The 24,324-nt window shown below is 42.2% G+C and overlaps 1 protein-coding gene across 3 annotated transcripts in view; it reads left to right on the top strand.

Moving 5' to 3' along the window:
* pcdh19 (protocadherin 19) overlaps window positions 1–20,967 on the top strand; it is a 69,139-nt gene extending 48,172 nt beyond the window's left edge. For all 3 annotated transcript variants that reach the window (XM_086024302.1, XM_086024303.1, XM_086024301.1), the window contains exon 5: window positions 18,428–20,967. In XM_086024302.1, the coding sequence (XP_085880428.1) occupies window positions 18,428–18,996 (569 nt within the window). In that variant the 3' untranslated portion in view covers window positions 18,997–20,967. The remainder of the gene's footprint in view (window positions 1–18,427) is intronic.
* The last annotated feature ends 3,357 nt before the right edge of the window (window positions 20,968–24,324 follow it).

The following is a 24,324-nucleotide window of genomic DNA, read 5'->3' as shown; positions in this document are numbered from 1 at the left end:
GATTGCTGACAAATGGCAAACTAAATAAAGGGGTCTCCGTCTATACTTAATCCGTCTATTTAAATTTTTTTCCCGTCATTCGTCAATCATCAGCAAAACGGTTGTCTGTCAGTGACGGATGGACGCACCGGTCCGTCACATAGATGGAATGCCCAGCTCTACTTATGATTACATACACACAACAAATTGACAGACAACTAGTTTTGAAATCAGAGGTAATGAATGACAGTTTGTCCTACTATTGTTCAAGTTACTGTAAAAAAGGGGTTTGTTAACAAAAACAAATTGCTTGCAATATCTAAATGTTATCATTCCATACGACAATTTGACATTTTGGTCCAGATTTTTGTAAGAATCATGGAAGTTGACTCACGATTTGCTTTCGTAGGCCACATAAAATTATGTGACGGGCTGGATCTGGCCCCTGGGTTTTGAGTTTGACACCTGTGAGAAAGAAGAAGAGTATACAACTTTCAGAAAGAAAGAATCATTTAAGAGATAAGATTGGCAGTCCTCCTTAAAATACAAATTTGTGTTACTGTAGGTGGTTCTGATGCATGAAATTATATCTAGTATGGCATCGCTTAACCCATAAGCGCATAACCGCATTTCTACCACTAAAGCCCGGACGGAGCGCTTTTGTGTGTTTCTCCCTTTAAAGCCATCTTTTTCTTTTTTTAATCCAATTCTTGGTCTTTTAACCAATGGAATGCATCAGAATATACATGTGACGGTGTCGTGAGTTGTTGGAGGATATCCGGAATTTTTTCGAGGATTAATGGCCGCACAGTCGATCGTGGGAGCTCTGATATAAGTCACGGCAGTGATATAGACGACACGCTTGCAGACTTTAAAGCTGAAAAACCATCCAAACGTGATGTATGGTTAAGATATATGTTCGTATATAATGATGATTTCAACGTCTCTGTAAGAGAATACAGCATGGTAATTACCACTCGATTTTTAAAAATTGAAATAGTGCTTCACTTGCATCTTCGATTGAAACAGTAAATACTATAAACTCGGGCCTGTGTGAAAGCCACATGTCTAAGCTCTCAAATTCTTTTAGAATTATGTTTCTATCTGTTACAGGGGCTGAGGTATTAATTATTTTGTAGGTTGTGAAAATGTCAGGTTTACAAGGGTGACTTCAAAGATGACCGTAGGTTTTAGAGCACACATGTCAAAGTCAAGGCCCGCGGGCCACATCCAGCCCGCCAGAAGGTTTTCTACGGCCCCTGGGATGATATTGCTTTATTTTTAGATCCGGCCCGCAGCCCGCAGCAAGCCGGTGTGGGTATTAGATATGATCGTGTCCTCTTCGCCTGCCGATGATGTCACACTTTAAAATATATTGTAGCGTCTTCCAAGAACACAGACGTAGTTTGATTATCATGTTTTTATGACTCCAACCGGCTACTGTGGACTGCAGCCGAAGCCAATACAGTACGACAACCGTTCAGTCAAAAAAGAGCAACGGCTCTCCTCTTCGTCCTCCGCTACTCTTGCTCGCATGCCCTCCCATCCAGCGAGCCACGCGATGCATTCATTAACCTCGGAAACAACACAACTTGGCAAGACACAAATTCCAGCACACACAGATAACCCAATTCGTTACACTATTTCTGTAATATATTTCTTTGCATCTATGTTTGCCACACCCTGGCTGTTGTTAGAACAAACATTACCGCTACTTTTGCGAGCATCGTCCTTCGGTCGTCTACGTACCGACTGAAGACTTCACGTCACTTTTCCTGGCTTCCAGAATCGGATTATGGTGAAAAGTTATTCGGAGTAAAAGCCGCTTTATTAAGAAATACTTCATGTTAGAAAATGTACAAGCTGCCTCGCAAAAGTAGCAGTAATGTACTTTCTTTCATTTTTTATTAGTAACTCCGAACATAAAAACACAACGGCCAGAGGGGTGACAAACATAGAGGCAAAGAAATATATTGCAGAAATATAAAACGTGACATCATCAGCAGGCGCGAAGGACCCGATCCAATCTGGACATTTTAAAAATTTCAATGAACATTCTAGCAGTCCAGCCCTCGGCTTGTCGCAAAAATTTTTATTTGGCCCTCCGTCCATTTGACTTTGACACCCCTGTTTTAGAGAGATATCTCACGAGGGGCTACGGGCTTAAATCGGTTAAAATATATAAAAAAGCACACAATACCGTACTTACATTTCCGATGTGATGCTAGATTTTCTGCAGAGATGGCAACCACAACAAAATTACAGAGTAGACAGGGCCTACAGTAACACACGACTGGTGTCATTGTCTTGCATTTGGGACCTCACTAATTGCAACTATTCAGCATAGTCGTGAGTTATATTTTTAATCCTTTGTTTATATGCTAAAATTTGCTTCACGTGAAACTGGTCCATGGCGCAAAAAAAGGTTAGGGATGGCTTTCCCCCCAAACACCTCCCCCGGGGACACACAATAGCAGTTAGTTTCACTTCGGAGCCAACTCTGGCTCTAAACAGAGTCACAATGGACTCGTGGCATCATTGTTACTGGCTGAGTAAACAAGCTGATATGAAGGCACACACATATACACACAGTCCAGAGGAGACCCGCGAGTGGGCAGGATAGCCTCCGAGAGACTGCCAAGCTGGGCTTGTATTACAGGGATCCCAAGATATGAGACACCGACCGGTCGGTCCACGCTCCCTCTAGGCAGCTGGCCCGCGGCCCAGCCGGCTATAATCAGCTCCATTACCTGTAGCACTGACTCACATTTAGGAGCTCTCATAGTGAAGTCGTGAGGCAGGGATGAAGCGGACACTATTAGAAACATGCGAGAAGCCAGTGCACATGCTTAGTTGCACTCTTCACGGGCACGTAAAAGACATGTGCTTTAGCTCCCAAGAATATAAATTAAACGCTATGTTGAAATCAGTGGGAATAATCAGCCGCGGACAAGTATAAGTACATTGTAGCTCACACTTTTCTGTCCAGAATACAAAGAGACAGTTATCATTGCAGCTGGGGTGATGAGGGAGGGGTAGAGGGTGATTGGGTGGGGTGGATCCTTAATGCATTTTTAACCCCTCTCACTTCCTTTCCTTTTCCGTGGGAAAAAGCTACACCCCTATCCTCATTAATCCATTTGACTTTTTTTCCATCTCATCTGTCCGTCACATTGATGCAGCGTAGCTTGACTGGAACATGGAGTAGCGAGTGCTGCGTTTTCTACTGTGCGTACTGTGTATTTGGGACGGAAAATGCAAAACATGCACCAGTCAAGACAGGCAACGGAGAATTTGTGTACTCTTCAGTATGGGGAGAAAAATGTTGTCTGAGAAGAGACACAGAGCAGCACTGCAGCAAAGTGGGCATTTTAGAGTATAAAATTGTGGCGCTAAGGCAAAAGGGCAAGATGACGACAAATCTGCACGACCATTGAGCAACCAACAGTTTACGTAACTCTAATATGGACTGCATGCTTGTACATCATCCGGCCAGTTAATTGAAATAGTTCCTTGTAGGCCCTGGTCAGTATTGATGAAGTATCACCCTACTCTAATGTATCAGTTTTTTACAGTAACGACTAATCTGACATGTTACTTTTCTCAGTTAAGTAATCCGACTATGGTTACTTTGAAAAATGTCAGATTGTCACTGTAAAGCAATTAATGACTGAAAGCAGTTCGAAATGATTGAAAGCTGACTATCACTTATCATTCATTCACTATATGGTTGTAGTGTTGTTAACTGCCTCTTTCGAAGCAGGAGTGAGAGACACACTTGAATAGGAATCACATATTTTTCAATCGTTTTCCCTCACGCGTGTATGTGGAACAAAACTGAGGAGGAGACCCTTCCAATTAAGCATTAACTAACTTTTAATCTAATGTTGTTACTTTTAAAAGTAATCAGGAATTTAAGTTACTTTTTCAAGGTAACTGTGGCGACATTCGTCCTGCTCATACCTTAATACCAAGTAGAGTGGCAAAAGTATGCTCTTCGAACATGCCGAAGGCCACCGGTAACCTACACTAATGCAATATGAAAATCATAGTTACAGTAAATATTTGCATGACAAAAACTAGCAGAGAACATATTATACACATGAAACAATCAAACAAAAAAATTGTAAGTGTGCCACATGACCAAATACAGTACTCTTATGCTAGTTTCTTTTGCGCTGTTCAGAACCTTGAAAAGATGTTGGGACCTGACTTGTTCCCTTCCTGTTTTTACAGTAATCCTTTTATTGCAATTTAGGCAACCTGATTTTCTCACTACCTAACTCTCCAAACTATTGAGCAGGGCCCTGCAGAGATAAACGGGAGGGTAAAGGCAATCCATACGATGCACGTCTACCATGACTATCTTTCATTCAGTGATCAGCGTCTGTGCTCTCTCCATGTCCCTCAAGTGACCTTGGCTAGCCGTGCTCTAATTCGACATTCGGTCTCAGCAGCAAGCGGCTCGGCGCGTGACTCGTGATATCAACTATTGATGAGGCTGGACCTTTTTTTCTTGGTCGAGACTCTTCAAGAAACCTTGAATGTTAACTCCAGTCACATACAGACACACACACTTTAGAAATGGCCCGTTTCACATTTTCCTCATAGGTGAACGACAAATTGCAGTTTACTCATAAAATTGTGGATGAAAAAGCCTTGAAACTCTCATGTTATAAAATAGCCAAACTTGAACATTTTACATGGGAATATCTATTTAAAAAATCTGACTTTAAACACATACTTTATTATTAGAAAATTAAATGTTGCTAAATTTCTTGAAACATTTCCTAGTTTTGCTGTTGAATTAGGGAACCTTACAAACGTGGATCATCATCACAATTTGATTGCTTCACTTTGGATTTTTGTGACTATTGCCTTAGTCACATTCTCTTCAACATGAATGTTGAATGAACATATTCCCTTCGTTCCACACCACACTCTTTCCACCTTGCATTTATGGACTTCACTTTACAATCAACCACTAACATGCAGGGGGAAAAAGCTCCCTACAGGCTGTAAGTAGCATAGGGGGGCAATATCAGTACAATCTGATTGGATGCTTAGTCTGTGCTGTGATCTTTTTTGCAATGCCATTTCATCCTTTTCTGTCGCGTTCCTGCAAAAAAAGTCCAATATCTTGAAAACAAATTGTATTTGGACTGATTTTGTTTCAGTCCATTGAAAAAGAACGTTGCTTTAATGTGTTGTTAGTGTTTTTGTTGGTGGTGTTGCAGCTTGCAAATGATACACATCTTAAGTGCAGCGTGCATGTTTGTAACACTGCCTGGATGAATACTACCAGTAGTTGCTGTGAAGTGTGTTATGCTATATGCTAGTTTCCGCTTGTTTTTCGCCTACTTGAGCGTGAAAAAAGGTCAGCAGCTGAGTGCGACGCATGGATGTTTTCTGCATCGTGGCCAGCGGTGGTGCATAAGCAAATTAAGTGAATTAATCAACATTAACGACATTATTCACAAAGAGCCATTTGTACAAAAAGGGATATTACCTTCAGGCAAATCTTTCTGGGCATTAGCATAATTATTGCATTAATGTAAAATCACGCAGATCAGTTGCTGGTTATTTACAGTCTTGGATTTAGAGTTAGTGTGGAGGGGGAGAGTGCACTGTAGTGGCTTTATTGTCCTTTCTTTCATATAACTAAGCCGGGGACTCAATCGATGGTGGCCAAATTTGACTTTTCAAAGCCCCTCTGTCCCCTGCCTCTTAAAGGGAAGGATAAAAGGTAATGGGAGAGGTCGGCTGTTAAGTTTAATGGCAGACAGGCAAGTCTCAGAGGGGCTCTATTTAATGATGTGCCTCTTCTCATGCTGAGCTCGTTAAAGACGAGGCCAAAATGCATGAAGAGGACAGGCCCACAGCTCTGCAACCCCCCCCCCCCCCCCAACCCACCCTACCCCCCGTCTAGGATCTGCGGGCTTTTGTGTGTTGTGTGCACCTACTCGGCTCACATTAGCATCAGGAAATAAATAAAGCAGGCATGACCTCTTCATTCCTCAACATAGGTTCAGCCACGTTGCATTTCGAACTGCACGCAAAGCCTCTTACGCAGCTTTACCACTGGGGGGGGAAGGACGGCGCTCAGCCGCCGTTTTCCGAGAGAAGGAAGCGAAGAAGCGGATGGTGGGAATTGGATCTTTGACACCTGCCACTTCCACTCTGCTGCACCTTGCTTCACCCATCACCTTCCCCCTCCTCCTAACCCACCCATCACCCATCGCCACGCATAAGGACGTTTACGTGTCACAGCTCAGCATGTTATCACGAGTGGGCGCATGCAGGGAAATCCAATTACTTCCACTGTGTCAGACCCCTGCCATCGTCCTTATGTATGTAACTCAAATTAAAAAAGATGTGCCTATTAGTTCCCCCATCTCCTACCGGCCACCACCCCCCTTCCTTCCCATGCACATGTGCAGATCTTCTTGCGGACTTGGACACTGTAGAGTGCAGCACTGGATGGCAGGTGGTAATGCTTCGGCTATTGATTCTGACTCATATTAAGTGGTATCGTGGAGCGGCTCTCGCTGTGGTGAATAATGTGGAGCCAGAAAGACATCAGCATGGCTGTTGCTGTTTGACAGGCAAAATGGTGAAGAATAGCCTTTTTGATGAAGAAATATTGCATATTGTACCCCAAAAAAGCTTATGCACTCGGGGTCTCGGATGTGTATGCTGTATATCTTTGATTCATGAAAAGCTCAAATGTGTTTACATGGCATTAAAGAAAAAGTGGAACATTATCAAATCTGAACAATGTTAGCTGGTCTTACAGAACACAGTCATAATAACAATAATAATAATACTGAGAGTTTATCTGTAATGCAATTTACATTTCAAACATATCTTGAAATGCACAATTGTACGGTTGAGTGCTTTTTTTTGCTACTTTGGGGCTTAAAAAGCTAGGTTCAAAATAAAGAATTAACTCAAAACTACAGAAAGCATGACATGACATCAACATCAACAATGAACCGACAAACGCCGAGAGAAACCAGGGAGCTAAATACAAGCAAAGGATGTGACAACGAGGTACACCTGGAAAAGACCCGAGTGGCTGGAGGGAGCTGATGGTTGAAACAAGAAACAGGGCTGACGGGAAGGTGGAGACAAAAACCTAATGAGTTGACACAAAATGAAAAAGGGCCACAGGGAAAACATGAAATAAAACTAAATTTAATCAAAACAAAGTCAAGAAAAGCACAGATCACGACAATTTACTGGAAAAAGGCTAGTACAGTTTGAGCCTTGAACGGAGTATTTCTAGTACCTGGATTTCCAATGGAAAACTTTTACTGTCTCATCCTTATCATTCATTCTGATGTTCAAGGTTCCACTGTAGACATGTTAGTCGGACTCAATGCATTTATTGCGGCATGTAAGAATCCAGTAGAATCCAGAAGACTGGAACAATGCAATTACTGCAGTTAAATGTCCAACCATGCATTGACCTCCTCAGAATCATTGAGAAAACAGCCTAAGTATTTCTTTCTGAGCCATAATGACTAACCCAGTGTGAACCACTCCACCTCATTGTGTGCCTTTCTGCTCACAGAGCTCAAGCTTCCCCTCATACTTCATACTGCCACTCACCGTATTACAATGTCCTACTTGCAGAGGTTGTTAAAATTACCTCGAAGAGACTTTTCAAGGGAAGGGGGAGGAAAGAAACGGCGGAAGGTAGAGAGGGAAATGAGGGAGCGGGTACCTCACCGGGGCTCGGTGACAAGATAAAATGGAATATTAAACACATAGGCCCGCCTGACACAAAGTGAATGTGACTGAATCAGAAGGCACATTCGATTAATTATGTAAGGCCGCTTTTTTGAGGCAAGTTGGAAGCAGAGACAGAAAGAGAGACAGAGAGCGATAGAAAGAGGAAGGATTCAGATTTTTACTGTGCTGTCCTCGTGTGAAGTCCAGACACGGTTAGTGGCAGAGGTTTTGTGTTTGTCTGTTCCACATGGCAAAATAAAGCTTTTTTTTTCATGACAATCTGAAAGGCTCAATTCCGATTTTTTCGAATGACCCGGGCTACTGACGTCATCTGGATCCCAAAATGCTCGCCGCGTGGGCGGAGGGAGAGTGCTGGCAGCGGGGAGATTGAATCTGCAAAATTGTTTTGAGTAAGTGTATTGACTTTATATTTGATTTTAATTTAATCCCACCTGAAACATGAAGCAAAAAGTGGACATTTAAGGTGAAAGTAGTGATTCAGCCACGTAGATTGATTCATTTTTTTTTGCACGGTTATGAGGTACCGTCATCTTTAGTGACGTCTCCATGAAATGAGATCGAAAAGCCTCGCCTCATCTTTACCCCCAAATACTGTATTTCTACCTCCTACCGAATCGCTCCACTGTAGAAATACCCCGAAGTGCTGGACCACATTTACATCCGTAAATACTACGTCGTGGGTGATATGTTGTCTCTTCTTATGCGCATGGTCACTTTGGCGACGCATATGTTCACACAGCAGACAGACCGAGGTCGCATAATGTAATATGAACACAAAAAAATTGGATTCTTTCCAAAAATCCAAAGTGAGCATTAAAACATAGAGCATAGTCTTGATCGATCACAGCACAATGCCCCTTCATTGACGGAGGGTGCCAACCACCCGCCTCCTTTTGTGTGACCCTTGTCATACCTGTCACACAATTTGACTTACCTTTCACCAAAAATACATAAACATATGTTTGGGAGACATGTTACAACCAACATACATTTCTGAAGCCACACATAAGCCAGGAAATGGCATACAAAAGACCTTTTAGGATAGGAACGTAGGATAGACCTAGGTTCCTAGATAGGAACCTAACCTAACCTAGGATAACCTAGATAGGAATTTCTTTTCAAAGGAACGTCACCAACCTCTGGCCCGGCATGCATATTGCAGTGTTCAAGCTATTTTGAAGTTGTCTGAATGTGAAACATTTTCACATTCATGTAGCCCATTTACCCACCGCCCTTTGGCTTTCATCTCCATCTCAATGCTGACCACTGATGTAATTTAAAATTCTGCTTCTGCCCGTCCTTCATATTTTCCCTCAGACTTAGGTGTTTAGGACCAAATTAGCTTGCGAGGTTGGTCAGGCTTAAACACTGAATCACTGCTTTCATTTAGGTTATATTTAAAGATGTCCTCTGCTAAAAGCTGTGCTGAGTTAAAATGAGTCAATCACATATGCGGGGGCAGGCGGTCCCCTCTGCTGTCATGGTGCGGTTGGCAGGTGCGCAGCTGGGATACCAGGCGCCCGCTGTTGGAGTTTTGGGGAGGGCGTTGTATTCTCGACATGGACCAGGAGTGCCAGAACACAGGTTAATTGCTAGGCTTACCTTTAGGAGGACAATTTGGAAACGCTGACAACTAGCAAGGGTAACATTTGTGTAGTTACAGTAGCAAACACTATACCGCATATTGCATTCCAAAAGCTGGAAAGTAATTACAGTAAATAGACAGCTTCTACTAAACACCTTGATGGATTTCTATAGTTTGTGAACTTGCCCTTAAAAAGCACAGAAAACGTTCATGTTCACAACCATTTTTTTGTTCGACCTCCAATGGAGTTTTCGTCTGAATGTGTCATTAAGGTCTACAAGACAGCCGGGCTGATAATAACAGAACTTGTCCGATAACAGAATTTGTAGGCTGAAGTCAGACTGTCATAAAAAGAACAAAAAGTCCATCTTTTGAAATATTTCAGCCTGAATGATGTTTCAGTCCAGGGTCAAATAGACTGTAAATTATAGTCTTATTTGGACTTGAAATCTCTCGTGGAATTATTTTGGATTTCTTTGCAGAATGCTGCATTAATGGTCTGCCTCGCACTTTTAAGGTTCTGGGTCCAAATCCGGACAGTCATCCTGTTTAGAGTTTGCAATTGTCCCTGTGCCTGTGTTGTTTTTCTCCTTGTACACCGGTTTACTTGAAGACACTCATTTGTTCGTAGTCGTCAATCGTTGTATAGCTACTTGCCCGGTGATTTGCTGGTGATCACTCCAGGGTGTACCACACCACTAGCCCAAAGTTAGCTGGGACAGACTCCATCTCACCTTTTGACCCTAATGAATACAAGCTGATTAAAAACTGAATGTACGGCCATAACTCAGCCTTCTTGTGCAGCTTGACATATTTACATACAATATATTTCAAAGCCACTCCGCAAAATTGTTTACTGTGCACCATTCGTAATCTTGAAATGTAATCTGTTGGGACTGACATAAACAAAGGACCCTCTTATATTGATTTATATTAGTTTCTTTTCTTAATTGGTTTGACACAGTTGGACATAAATGTTGCATTTTTAAGACATTTGAACAGCAAAGGAGGTGAAGTTGTATTTTGAAAGACAATTAAAATCGTATTTTGGGAAATTCAAACAACCTACACTGTTCTTTGGCTAATTATTAGCTCTACTGTACGTTGTTGATTATCACACTACAAGTCCAAAAAAGAACAAAAGCTCCTCCTGCCCTACGCCACAGATGGTACCGATAGGTACTGTACAATAATGTGGAAGATTCCCATCTTTGCCTGGACATTACTAAGCAACTGACCACGTATCATTACAAAAAATGGCTCATTTGCACTTTTCACAGCAGTTCAATGGCCAGCGGTCCTGCCTTTGAACCTAACAATAATATTATGATTTATTAACAGCACGTCCATTGTTGGGTGTTTGTTCCACCCACCCGTCGGTGTTACACAGCTGTTAAACAGCTGCTGTTTGTACCAATTTAGACGCGAGCGTATTGTTTGTTAACACGGGTTAGGTAATTCATTCCTCACGCCACAACCTGCTGGCTCGTGATCGCCAGCGGCCAAGGTCAAAACCTGGAGTAAGGTTTGACCCGTTTCTTTTTAAACAATCAGGCAAGTGCAGCTATACAATGGCATGTATGTTGTAGAATTAAGCTGATGTGACATTTTAATAGCCGTGGGGAGGGCACTGCCATGCGTGCGGCGAGTGACAAGCTGTCAGACATTCTGCTGCGTGATGGATTCAACGTTGAATCCGTTCTTCATAAATTGACTGGTGCTAACGTACAAATTGAGAAGCGCGTGAACCCCTGGATTCGCCACACGTATCAAGGAGCTAACAAGACCGCCCAGTGATTCCAATTTTTTTCACAATTAATATTTGACTGCCAGACTTGAAGTCATACTAGGCAGGAATGAGAAGAATTTTGGATGAGGGATATATTTAATTACAGCAATGTATGTCAGACAGCAGCGTTGATGAGATGAAAGGGGAGGACAGGAGGAGGAGACGTTTAAAGGATGGGCTATGGCAGGCCCTGCAAGGGATGAATCTAGAGGGGTGTTTTGGTGGTGGTGGTGGTGGTCGAAGCTTTTCATATGAAAGAAGCAGATGCTGTGGGAAGAATGAGAGGACTCGATGCTGTGTAGAGAGTGATGGCTTGCCCGACGCAGGAAGGGTGCTCCTCTACTGTTTGTAAAAACAAGACCATCACACTCCATCTTGCCGCTCCCGCTGGAGACGAGCCTGCGGGCTGATTTATGGCGCATACACTGAATTGGCTCGCTGGGGTGACAGCAAGGCTCGGACTCTCTCGGGTGAGTGGTGGATGAGGCTGTTTGTCCGAGACTAAGCTGGCTGGAGCACCCGTTCCACTGCTGTGGTTAGAACTGACTAGATGACAACATGTGGGCATGTGCTCGACTCCCAAAACTGGTTACCACTCTCTCTTGCCGCTGCACTGCCGGTGCCATTTTTCCCCCTGAATTCTTCCATATGATTCGTCAATCCGCTTCTGTTGCAACAGCTTCATCAAAGCCCTGTAGTAACAATTTGGATTTAATCAATCTTTACTGTGTGGCTGCCAGAATGGAAAATTAATACGGAGTGCAATTACAAAACAGCCATTTCACTGTCAAAGATACAATGCGGCGCGGTGATGAGAGCAGCGAGTGGATGCTGTCGAGCAGCAAATTTTAGCCCTTTCATGCAGACATGGCAGCGAGTGTCGGCTGCCATGTTCTCCTCATAACAACCACGAGCACCGCAAGACAAACACTTTCAAAAGACTTAGGGATTTGACACAGTTTCAAATAACAAGACAACAGGGTGAAGTCAGTCCCAGCGCATTCACTGATTTGGGAGGAAAATGTGTTTGAAATTGCAACTCGTCGAATGAAAAGTTCAGATACGGAATACAAACACCTGAAAAAGTACTTTGTGTGCCATGAAATGTGCCTTACTCAAAATTTTTAAGCTATGCACCCCTTCCACATCCCGATAGAGCTTGTGTACCTCTCACCAGCGCCTAGATACATTCCAAATCACACAGTAACATACCTAGCTTCTGAGACTTTATCAACATAATGTGAACAATGTAGCAATGCCCACGTTTTCAGTGTGTTTTGAATAATATCCATCTTATGCAATGATTGTGCTAGACCACCATTACACTTCTAATGAGGTACACCACAGTTTGGACATATAAACATATGAAGAGAGGCGGCATGGACTGATTTGTGCCTTGACTTCAACGACTGTGGCCTTCTTGTGTTGGATGCAATTTGAGTAGAAGTATTAGATCACTCAAGTTGAAAACTGAGACCAGTAAATGTAATTATCCCGTTCTAGCTGAGCGTTAACTGAGAAGTGTTGGCCAACTTGTGTCAACTATCATTCCGATCTAATGGACACAATCATCGCTGAGAGTTTAAGGGAAGTGGTTTGAAAGCTGAATGCGGTACAGTGTCCAGGAAAATATACCAAAACGGTTGTTAACCTCAGCGAGTTTATGTTTGGGATCAAAATCTAACTTGCCAATGCATAAACAAATGCTCAAAAGTTTAAAGAAAACAAGCTGGAAAGTGCATTCAGTAGACTGCAGACAGGAAACCACAATCAATGTGGCCAAATCTTACGTGATGGCTGGCCGCCTGGACCACCGTCAGTGCATGATGAGGTTGTTTGTCAAAAAGTGCTATTTAAATGCAGCCGATTTGCCATTAACTGTCGACAGAGTAGCTTTTTGTTCTCTCTGTCGAATAATTGTCTTTTCAAACACTCCGGTAGATTTGTCAAAGCAGTTTGATTTGATAGAGTTTAATTTCAAAGGCCGTGATGGCGGAAGAGAAAAGTGGCGTATCAAAGCAAAGTGTCGCTTCATTCTAGCCGCACGTATAACATATCAAGGTTTAAATTGCTCTTAATTATTCCCTTTCATAGCGCCGACATCACAGTGGCATCAATATGTCTACCTGTCAGTTGCAGAGTGTACTGCCGCACCGACAACAGAAGTGTCAGTGCAAAGTGGGGAATACAAAAAGGTAGTTTAGAGCCCAATGTGGCAGCCAGTCTCCCCCTAAAGTGATTTATCACACCACAGTGGTGTTTCAGGTTCCCCTTGGGGTCCATCAAGATGTGATAGCAGACTGACAAAAGTGTGTCGTCCTGCATCACCCACTTGCCTTGTGGATTCTTTTAAAATAAAGTTTTAGTATCACAACACGACCTTCAGAGTGACCAGCCGTCTCTCTCTCTGGTGTATTTCATGGGACGACATCACTGTTCAAGCTCTTCTAGCGTGTTTGCCGAAGTTGATGCAAAACAACTTGCAAAAGCTCTGGGAGTTTCTTTGACGAGCTCCTCCTGACAGTGAACGCATCCCCTCCCTGTTACCGTCAGGGGGGATTTTTAGTCTTTTCGCTGATTCGTTTTTTTTTTCTTCCTCTTCCCTCCATTAGCCACACACAAACATCACCTCCAGCTGTATGACAAGAGGGGATCATTATGCGACGGCAAATTTAGCGATGAGCATGTCGGTGCTGAGGGATTCCTCAGCCCTCAAATCTCTATGCCAGGAAGTTAAGACGTCTTCACCAGACAGAGGCTTTGAATTTAATGAGCATGGTGACAAACTACGAAGTAGAAATAGTTGGGAATGTTCGCGTTACATTTTTTGAATCGACCGTAAACAGTTATACACGGCCAGAACTACAATTACAATTGGCATTGAGGTATTTCTTACGGTGTCACTCAGCACAAAGTGCGAGTTTAATTCCCTGTAAGTGATGGTGTGACTGTGAGTGAATGGGCGTCTGTCCTAATGTGCCCTGTGACTGGCTAATGACCAGTTCGGTGCGAAGTCTGCCTTTCATCCAAATTAAACTGTGATAGGCTAGATGGGTGATATTTCTTACGTTTCAAAGTTCGATGCCTTACTTTAAATAAAGTTATGCAACCTACTACATGCGCTAGCATTTAGAGCGTTTAGTATTTACTAGCAATTAGACAACAATCCCTCTCCTCCCATCAGAGATCCCTGTGAAGTTTTTGCCGTTTCCAATGCTCTGTTCTGAGGCCCACGGTCAAATCTGTCCTTGAAACTGATTGGACATCTTATTTATCAAAAATCTTCTGAATGGCTTTGAATTACCGGTAGTTGGCTTTCAAAGTTGAGCGCCCCTCCATGAACCTTGAAATTCATCTCTGACAAGCACATTTGTTGGTGAGAATAGAAAAAGATTGTGCTTTGTCAGAGGTCACTTGTTTTATTTAAATTCTGCCTTTTCAAATTTGTCACAGCTCTTTAGGGCAACATCTGCGTTTTATGAAGCTCCATGCAGAGGCAGGATGTGTCAGTGTTAATGGCACTTGGCTTTCACAACAATGCCATTTACAGCCCCGGTTGCTCTCCCATAGACCCCAAAGGAACCGAGGGAGCGAGGGTTAAAAAACAAAACAAAAAAAACATTCATTGGAAATGCATGCACTGCTAAGTAGGGAGCATACAACTTGTGTGTTTCTCTTTGTGCCCCAAAGGCTTTTCATGCTTTGGAAATTCTTCAGGCTATAGAAAAATGCTGAAATAGTCAGAGGAAGCGACATTAATTACGAAGAAGCTTGCAAATCTTTTATCAGTTGAGAGATTTACTTTGTCAACCGTGTCACAGGAGACTTTTTCTAAAGACATTTCTTATAATTAAAGGTAGACCTTGAATTGGACTGAAAAATGAACCAGGTGATGTTAAGGTTACAGTGCCGGGGAAAGACTCGACAAATATTCCCACACGTGATTCTCACAACTTTGAATCACATTTACTTTTGTAGAAGACTCTCTAATTTGGCTATATCCAGAGCAGGGTATTCCGCCTATGCGACGGACCGGTCCGTCTATCCGCCTATGACGGACGCCCATGTTGTAGGCGATAAGCAAAAGACGGGAAACGGGAAAAAAATAACTGACTAATCTAGTGAGAAGCGCATTTCATCCATGTATGTAATCATCTATCGTCTATTTTCGCGGCGAAGTTTCCGTTTCCCAATGGCCGTGGCTTCTGGGTCCTAAAAGGAGATGCATTTAGTCCGGCAATGGTGAAGCTTCTATGCCGCGGTGAGTCTTTAGTTTCAAATATCGCTCTCTGGGGATGGAAAAGTGGGAGTCGGTCAAAGTTGGTAGATGGAAACGTTAAAAGGAAACCCATTTAAAATGCTAGGTGGGCCGGCCCATAGGCGATTACTATTTGGCAGAAAAGGTGGATGGACGGACGGAAGAAGGGTACCACGGCTGCAGGCTGAAGGCGATAAACGGACCGGGAAATTTTTGTAAAATGTCTAGCTCTGGCTATATCAGCATGTCATTTCCCATTCATGCCATCCACCCCTTACTATTTGTATGAGGTCAAAAACACAGCAGACATTGGATGGTAGTGGCTTTTAGTTTACTCAGTATTTCAGGTCATGCTGAACTTAAGACACGATCAAGAACCTTGTGTTGACGAAGACAACTATCCAGCAAATTTAGTATATTCACGTGCTGTACCAGCAACATCCGAAGAGCCTGGCAATATCCAGTTTACATTGGCGGATTGAGTCTACTTTTGCTCCCACTACGATATGTTTTACCTTTTAACACCTGCATTGTAGGTAACTGGACTTTCCCATCGACAAAGCGCTAACCGTCCAAGAAAACCTCCGTCCTAGGAGTAGTGCACCCTTTTTGAGTCAGGTAGCCAATAAAAGACTCTGAATGATCTACTGTTTTATGAATCAACCACTATTGTAACTCAAGCTACACTGGAGAGACTTTTGCCTGTGATTACGTTTTTATGTTCTGATTGGATCCCTCATCTCGAAACAACAACCCCAGCTTCGTGCCCTTAGTCTGCTTGATTGCCACCACTGCAGCGGCTCCAATCAGCATCCATGCAAATGTAAGAGTGCAAGTTGTGAAAAATAGATTTAATTTTCTTATTCCGCAATATTTTTTAGGTTGAAGTGAGTATGAAATCATACTTGTTTGTAAAATGTTATAGGCCTGCTGCATTCCTGACATAAAGATGACAGCATCTAAGTACTGTATGTCATCCTTTGGACAATGGTCACTCGTGATTATCTTTCATGGTGGTGGTAACTTAATCACTTCAAAAGTGACATTTCTACTGATATAGAATTTGCTTGCACATTCCCACGTTGTCAGTTTGATTGGACAGTAAGGTAAGCGGGAGGTCTCTCGCACACTGTCACAGCCACATCTCCAATTTTCAATTATCGATCCCCAGAGCCTCCGCTGAGGTGCAAGGAACGAACGAAGGAAGAAAAACAGATCATTAATGATTTTAATTAGGTGATCTGTCAGACTGCGGTTGCCAGATGTAAGCGTATGCATTTGGGTCGATTGCAAACAACCCCCCCTCTGAGATCCTGCCTTGTCACCTTGGGCCTCTTGAAATGGAGGTTGGCTCATGCTCAATGAGCAGATTGGAGCGCAAAAATGTGTCAGCGCATATCTGTGTGGCAGGACGGCCCACAGCAGCCCACTGGAGAGTATTGTCATCTATTATAGGGCTCAATCATCTTTAAAAGGCGTGCTGCGGCCAACGTTTTGTAATCAATCCTATGAGGTAATTTAGTCTGCAGACGGCGGGAGAGCATGACACCTTTGTGCTGAAGATCTTTTTTAAAGATAAACAGAATGAGAAAGTGTGTCTGTACAGACTGCAGACAAATCTCATATTCACTACAGAGTAAAACATCATTACATATTTATGAGTCGGTGCCAAATGACAGGCGCAGAGAAAGGGAGGAACCGGGGCGTCAACACCGGAACCTGTTTGGTGTCTCTGTGAGATATTTGATCGCACTTCTTCAAGGGCTCTCTGCTGGTCTAGTGTTGCCACCCCACAAAAAAAAAAAATGTACTAAAAAGGTACTAAAAGACGTTTGATTAACAGTATGCAAAATCCACTCGAAAGTGATGATGCATCTCAAGTTGGATATACTTTAAATTAAAACAAACAAAATTAATCAGCATTTGCAGCAGCAACTGATTCTGACATTGAGCCCTAAAGTCGGAATAGGTTATTTCTGACAAGAATTTATAATTATTATACTGCATTTTTTCCTCTGTGTTTTAAGATTAATGTCCATGTGCTTGAAAATAGTCTTGTTGTGAACATGATACTGAAGCACTGTTTTTGTTCATGTAGAGCTATTTCTGTGTGTGTGTTTTGAAAGATTATAGTGTCTGGTAGGAAAATATTGTAGTTTTCTGTCTTTTATGAAGCCCATCCATCCATCCATTATATGAGTTAGTGATAATGTAAAACCTTCTAAAAGATTATACTGAACTTGGATGGGTTCATTTTCACAAGAATGTAGTAGACTTGACACCAAAAAATGCACTGTATTTGAGAGAAACATGACTTGTTACTTGAAAAACTTTGAATTCATAGGAAAATAACAACCACTTTGAAATTGTGTGCCTTTTATGATATGTTTGTTGTGTGAGTTGGTATTTTCAAAGCATCATACATATTTTGTATCATTTCCTTCTAAATTGTTTGCGAGCATGTATTGAACCAGAACGTAGGAGTACAAATACTGTACTGAAATTACTAGAAACTTGACTTGTTACCGAAGGAAATTGAAGGACTCAAGGCTTCAGATACTTGAAAATAATTTGACTTAGCAAGTAAATTTTTTATAATCAAACCATTATTTGCTATAACAGCTGTGACATGGAGAATTATCACACTTGGAGGCAAATACTCAAAATATCCATTTCATATAGTGGGTTTTAGATTTTCCCAGAGTCAATACAGTATCCTGGACTATATACTGGACTGTCCAGATGCTAAATCCAGCCTCTGTATGTATATATATATATATATATATATATATATATATATATATATATATATATATATATATATATATATATATATATGCAAATGATATTGCTTTGAAATTGTAGAGAGGTATAGCGTTTGTTATATTCATGAAATGTGTTGGCATTCTAGAGAAAAGACTCTGTGATCATTTTGCCTGAAGACACAATATCATAGCTTTTTTTTTTCATAATTTCTTACTAAATTACAATATTTTTTTACAGTGATTTACATAAAGCGTTAGCAATTCTAACAATCAATTCTCCTGTGTATTTGCAGCTGGAGAGCCCGCTGAAGGCTTCCACTGCCAAGACGAGTGCCGCATCCTTGGACACTCCGACCGCTGTTGGATGCCTCGCGTCCCTCTGCCGGCACGCGTCAAGTCGCCCGAGCACGCCCGCAACGTCATCGCTCTGTCAATCGAGGCCACCACAGTGGATGTACCCCACTACGAGGACGGCACCACTAAGAGGACTTTTGCCACCTTCGGCAAGGACGGCGGGCCCGAGGACGTGGAGCGAGCTGACATAAAGGGAAAGCGGACTCACGAGTCTCAGGTGTGCAGCCCCAAGGCCAACGGCGGTGCCGTGCGCGAAGCCGGCAACGGGCGAGAGGCAGCCAGTCCCATCACTTCCCCCGTGCACCTGAAGAGCCCTCTGTCCAAGCCCTCGTCTGCCTACAACACACTGAAATGCCGCGACGCAGAGCGCATCGCCAACCACAGTCTGCTTCGGCAACCGGAGGGCAAAGACAGTGAGCCGTCGGTTCGGGAGTTCAACACGCTTCTGCACGACGGCCGTGACAAAGAGTCCCCCAGCAGCAAGCGCTTGAAGGACATTGTGCTTTAGCGAGCTTCTCTGCCACGCGCTTACAGCTCATGCAGCGTGAACGTCACGTACCATATATAAATATACAGTATATCCTGCAATAGCTGTGCATACACACACGAGTCCGGCCGTGGAACTTGACCAGGCACACCCATTTGCAGTATGCAATATTCAAGAGTGTGCTGCAGCTAGTTATGTGCTCATGCCAAGATAGTGGATGTGGCTTCGTGGTAGTCGCAGTACTTTCTCCTTGTTTGCTTTCTTATTATTCTGTTTTGTTTTTCCTATAAACAGTGAGTGGACAGGCAGGTTACTGTTGACTGCACGGACTTGGCTAGCGGAGCACTCCAGCTCTCACTCCAAAGCGGGACACATTGGACACCCGAGGTGCCGACACCCGAGTACAGTTATGCCTTTTCAACGACTTTTTGTATCACAATTCAATATTTGCCTTCTTTGGTTTTCGCAGTTTGTTTCAAACTGCCAAAATCTGCTCTTTGTTCCTTTGTATAGTGAGCTCCGTCAATGTAATACATAAGACACATAGGACTCATCTCAAAATGTACTTGTGCATTCGGGGGAGATGTAAAATGATGACCAATCTGACCCGTTTGCAGCCATCCCCACTACTCTGAGAAGCTTTTGCTGCATCTGCGAGGACACGCCGGCGGCACCAAACTGTGAGCTCTTTACAGTATTTATACTCTGTCACAGATGGAGCTAAGTGAACTGTGGCTATCTGCCCGAGCCACTCCGGGGGAAAAAAAACAAAAAACTGGAAGCGGAACAGACAGAGCCATGTGTTCACATCCGGTTTTATGACGTCACTTATGTGACGCCCAACCTTGATTGTAGCCAGCAGAGCACAAGTTAGGATCCTGTGCTCCGTGGAGTCTTGTACTTTTTTCTGACTTTTGACTATGGGGCTAGGATAGAAGGGATCGTCACTCTTGTCTTGCTATGTGGAACTCTGTATAGAGTTTACTATTATCATTTTTATTAACCTGTTGTTATGTGACAATCCCTTTAATGTTTTGTTTCAACAGATTAAAAAAATATAAATAAAAATAAACATTGGTGTTCAACTGAAATTACAGTAGCGTTTGTAACACAAACACAAAAATAGGGTGAAAAAAACATGCCAAAATATATTTTATAGATAATTTAAAAATGTATAATGAGAATATTTAATGCTGTGTAGTTATTCTATGAGTAAGTTATACTTGAAATTAACTTGCTTTTGTTTGTTTTTGTCTTTTGCTTTTATATTGAAACAGTTTTTTGTTTATAATTTTCAAAATGAAGTTGGATTATTATTTTTCTTTGACTGTGTTACCCCTGGCAACTGTTGACTTGCAGTCTACCTTGTTGTAAAGAGTTTCTTATTGGTCAGTTCTTGTGCCATCAAGTTTCTGTGTTGACAACTACAAACTGTAAAAAAAGGAAAAAAAAGAAAAAAAGACAAAAAAAAAGCGATTTCAGCACCAACATTAGTGTGTCCGTCCAATGAGCATTAGAGTGAGATAGCAAAAGAAACCAAAAGAATAACAATGCAAAAATAAGATGTGTAATCTTAAAGGCAAACTGATAACTGGGGTTCCATCTGGCATCATACTGGGCCAAAAAAAGTTTTATATGTTCAAATCTTTCACTGAGAGTTTGGGCTCACCCAGCACTTTTGTCACACATGTGTTGATCCGACACAAAGTTTTGATCAGAGTGGTTTAAACAGGACCCCCAGCCCCTACATGCGGCAGACTTGTGTCTGACATGACAAAGACCAGGGCACATCAGCAATGTGGTTTTATGTTGCTTTGCAGTAAAATATGTACAATGTGGATCGTGTGAATGAAAATGGACAGACTGCATACAAAAAAAATCTAGATCTTGTAACTGAATGTTTTGCTGGTCTCACCCTTGGCTTCTGGCAAAATGAACATCAGAATAATCACTGAATGTATACAGCAGCTTATAATTAAACTATTAAATGTGTTGTTGCCTGATCTTTCCTGGACACACAAGTCCAAAACTGAATTCGATCACGTGGAAACAATGTCTGAGTGTCAAGCCACTGAGTAAGGGTTTTTGAAATCACTTTTGATTTACATCAAGGGAGATGATCGTGGAAGCATCTTACAGTCAAATTTGGTGGTGTTACTAGAGAAATGCATTGATTCTGCGTCACCAACAAACTGTGATAAAAGGAACCCAAATGGTGAGGATGAAGGATGAAGGCTCAAGAATCTCACTTTGACAACTCTCTAAGTTTCTTTGTGTTATGGTTCAAGTATCGCAACAACGCTGGACCTACTGTAGGCCTACATTTTACTCACAACTAAATGTACACAAATATTCAACACAACTTGTCATTTAAGTTTACATCATGACAGCTTTGTAGTCCCTGCACCCCAAAAAAAAAAAAGATTGGGCCTTTTTTATTTGTGTCTGTTTTGTTTTCTATCTTCTTTTGGGGAATTACTGTAAGATCCATATGAAAGTAAGAACAGGGTTGTTTTTTATAAAGGCTTAGGTCTAAGATGTGTTGGGTCTACAGGGGCCACTCCAAGGCTAACACAATACATTTAGGTTTGTTTTTATACATGACACAGGGATGCATGAGCACATCAGCTTCACATTTCTGAAGGCAGGGATCCACATCCACCCATGATCAGTTCATCAGAAAGCTTCTCACAAGCCTGATAATGATCCTGATCATTTGAATCAGGTGTGTTGGAACAGGGTTACATATAAAAGAGGCTGGATAGGGGTTTACGACGACCGGATTTGGGGACCACTGCCCCAGTGAGTACAAGGGGGACGTACAAGGGGTACAGATAATTAATTAATGGATGGATGTATATAGACATGAGTGTCCCCATAGGAAATAATGGGAATGATATCCAGGATCACACAAAACAAATATATTTGCTAACTGTGCAGGTTGTTATTTGTAGTAAAATATAATAAAACACAATCAGGGCAAAATGATGAAAAAACAACAACAACAACAACAACAAAAACATCAACATGTGTGTTGTTCTGTAACAATTTGTCCTTATAAAACCTTTGTGTGGATAAGTAGTTCAGAAAATGGACAAATGTGTTGTGTGCCTTGAAAAAAGACAAACAGTTAATCACTCACTCTTGCACAAGATGATGATTGTGTATGCACCGATGCATTTCCTGTCGATGTAATGTGTGAACTCAAAGTGACATGAACTATACTAGCCTGGATCACGTTTTGAGGCTTTTCATACAATAAGACTCTTTTTTGGATGCACAAAATGTTAGTGGCAGCCAACGAAGATGTGTGTTGCTACAGAAATGGGAAGTGGCCGATAATCATGAGGAAAGTGTACATATATTGAAAGGCGAGGATCACTGCCATTCAATTGAATGGTCATACATTTTTATGACAAGTTACAATATTTTATCCCCTGGTAATTGTGAAGTTATAAATATGGTCACTTAAAGTTATAAAACACAATATATATGGGCATTTTACCGGTCCGTCCGTCCTCGCCCTTTAAAAGCTCTTCCCACCTTGCATTTTCGTCAGTCCCAGCACCACAAGGATTGTTTCAGAGGGCCCCAAAAAATAAAAGCTAAGCAAGACATTAATATCCATGTACAGTCCTACTTTTTGCATTTTTATTTTGAAGTTGACTCTTGCGGCGCATTGTGTAGTGTATGAACAACTACTATTCTTGTGGCTTGACCAGGCTAGCTCCTCTCGCTACACGACTACATTCGCCAGTGGGCAAATGCACCATAGAATAGACACTGGAGGGACGGTTGTCCATCAAAATATGTTGGGCACACACACATATATATATATATATATATATATATATATATATATATATATATATATATATGCTAATCAACCTTTCCATATTTTGTACGTTCAGGTTCCAACTAAACAAGTACTGAAATTGAACTCATATTATCCTGGCACAATTTATTGACAATTCGTAGCATGGTGTGAACGTATGCCACCTTGAAAATAGCGGTGAGATTGACCATTCTCTTTGTTATAATACAATTACCAGTTGGAGTAGGCACTAGCTCCACAACTCACCATTAATATTCACAGCACTCACTGTTGCCATTTCCCATTATTTCCTTAGCGAACCTTTGGGGGAAATTTCCAACAAGTGAGGCGTTTGCTTGCATGTGTCTATTTCTGGTGGGAAGTGTTCTTTTTATTTCCCAGAGTGGGTCACAAGGTGCCATTTCGGTGACAAAAACTACACAGCCTGTGTTGCGTTGAGTCTGATGCTCCTTCTCAGCCAGCAGTATGATGTCATTAATGACTCGTGTACACTATTGATTTATTTGTTGACTTTGAGTGGAAGGGTGGAGAAGTCTGCTACCTTTTCTATAATGCTCCCACTCAATAAATGCTCTGAGTTTCACCTCTCTCCCACACACACAGTTAGTGAGCGAGTGAGTTTATGAAGGATATATATGAAGAAGCAGATTCCAGTGCTTGGGAGTGGATGCAGGAGGAGAATGAGCAACAGGAAACGTGCAGCTGCCTTGTCTGATAAGAGGCTGTCTTCATTTCTATAATTAATTTGCCATTGCCTCTATAGCCTCTGGTGGAGCCAACATGAAAGCTGGTCTGAAAGCCCTCTTGCCATAACGTGGTCATTAAATCCATAAGCAGGATCTTGTTTCTCCCAGCTAAGTTGCAGGCAGCATTGGACCACACAGATGAATTACCACTGGAGGGCTTAGACTCCCAAGTAGACAGAGCAAACTAATATATAGCCCTGACTCCTGCTAAAGGGCAAAATGACCCCACCCCCCGCACCCCGCCCTCCCCCCCACCACCACCGACCACCCCCCCAACCCCCCGCGCCCCCAAAAAGTCATTATCATTGGCTGGATAAACGAACTTGCACACACAGACCCCCCCCCCCCCACCCACCCCCCATTAAGTTACTGTTAGTGCATAAGACAAGATTCTTCCACTGGAGAAGTCATCAACTTTGGGGGGAAAGGGACATCGCAGAGGGCAGTGGACATCCCCTAACAGTCATGATGAACTGTCACATCACAAGCCTCTGTCCATGAATGTGAGTGTGAATGATTGTCTCTATGGGCCCTACGATTAACCGGCAACCAGTCAAGGGTGTTCACAACCTCTCATCCAAGTCGGTTGGCTGGGATAGCATCCACTACCGATAGGGTTGCCAACTTTCTCACTCCTAAATAAGGGACAGGTGCATGGTGCCACGGTGGTGTGAGCATGATGTATGAATTTTGGAATTTTTTTCTAATTTTCACGTTAATGCTGAAACCACATTCACGATAAGAAAAAATAAGAAAAAAATGAAAAAA

The sequence above is a fragment of the Filicampus tigris genome, chromosome 2 (genome assembly GCF_054856515.1).
Source record: "Filicampus tigris isolate MCC_2025a chromosome 2, RoL_Ftig_1.0, whole genome shotgun sequence".
NCBI lineage: Eukaryota > Metazoa > Chordata > Actinopteri > Syngnathiformes > Syngnathidae > Filicampus > Filicampus tigris.
Note: the sequence above shows the minus strand (reverse complement) of the source record. Positions and strands in the feature narration are given on the sequence as shown.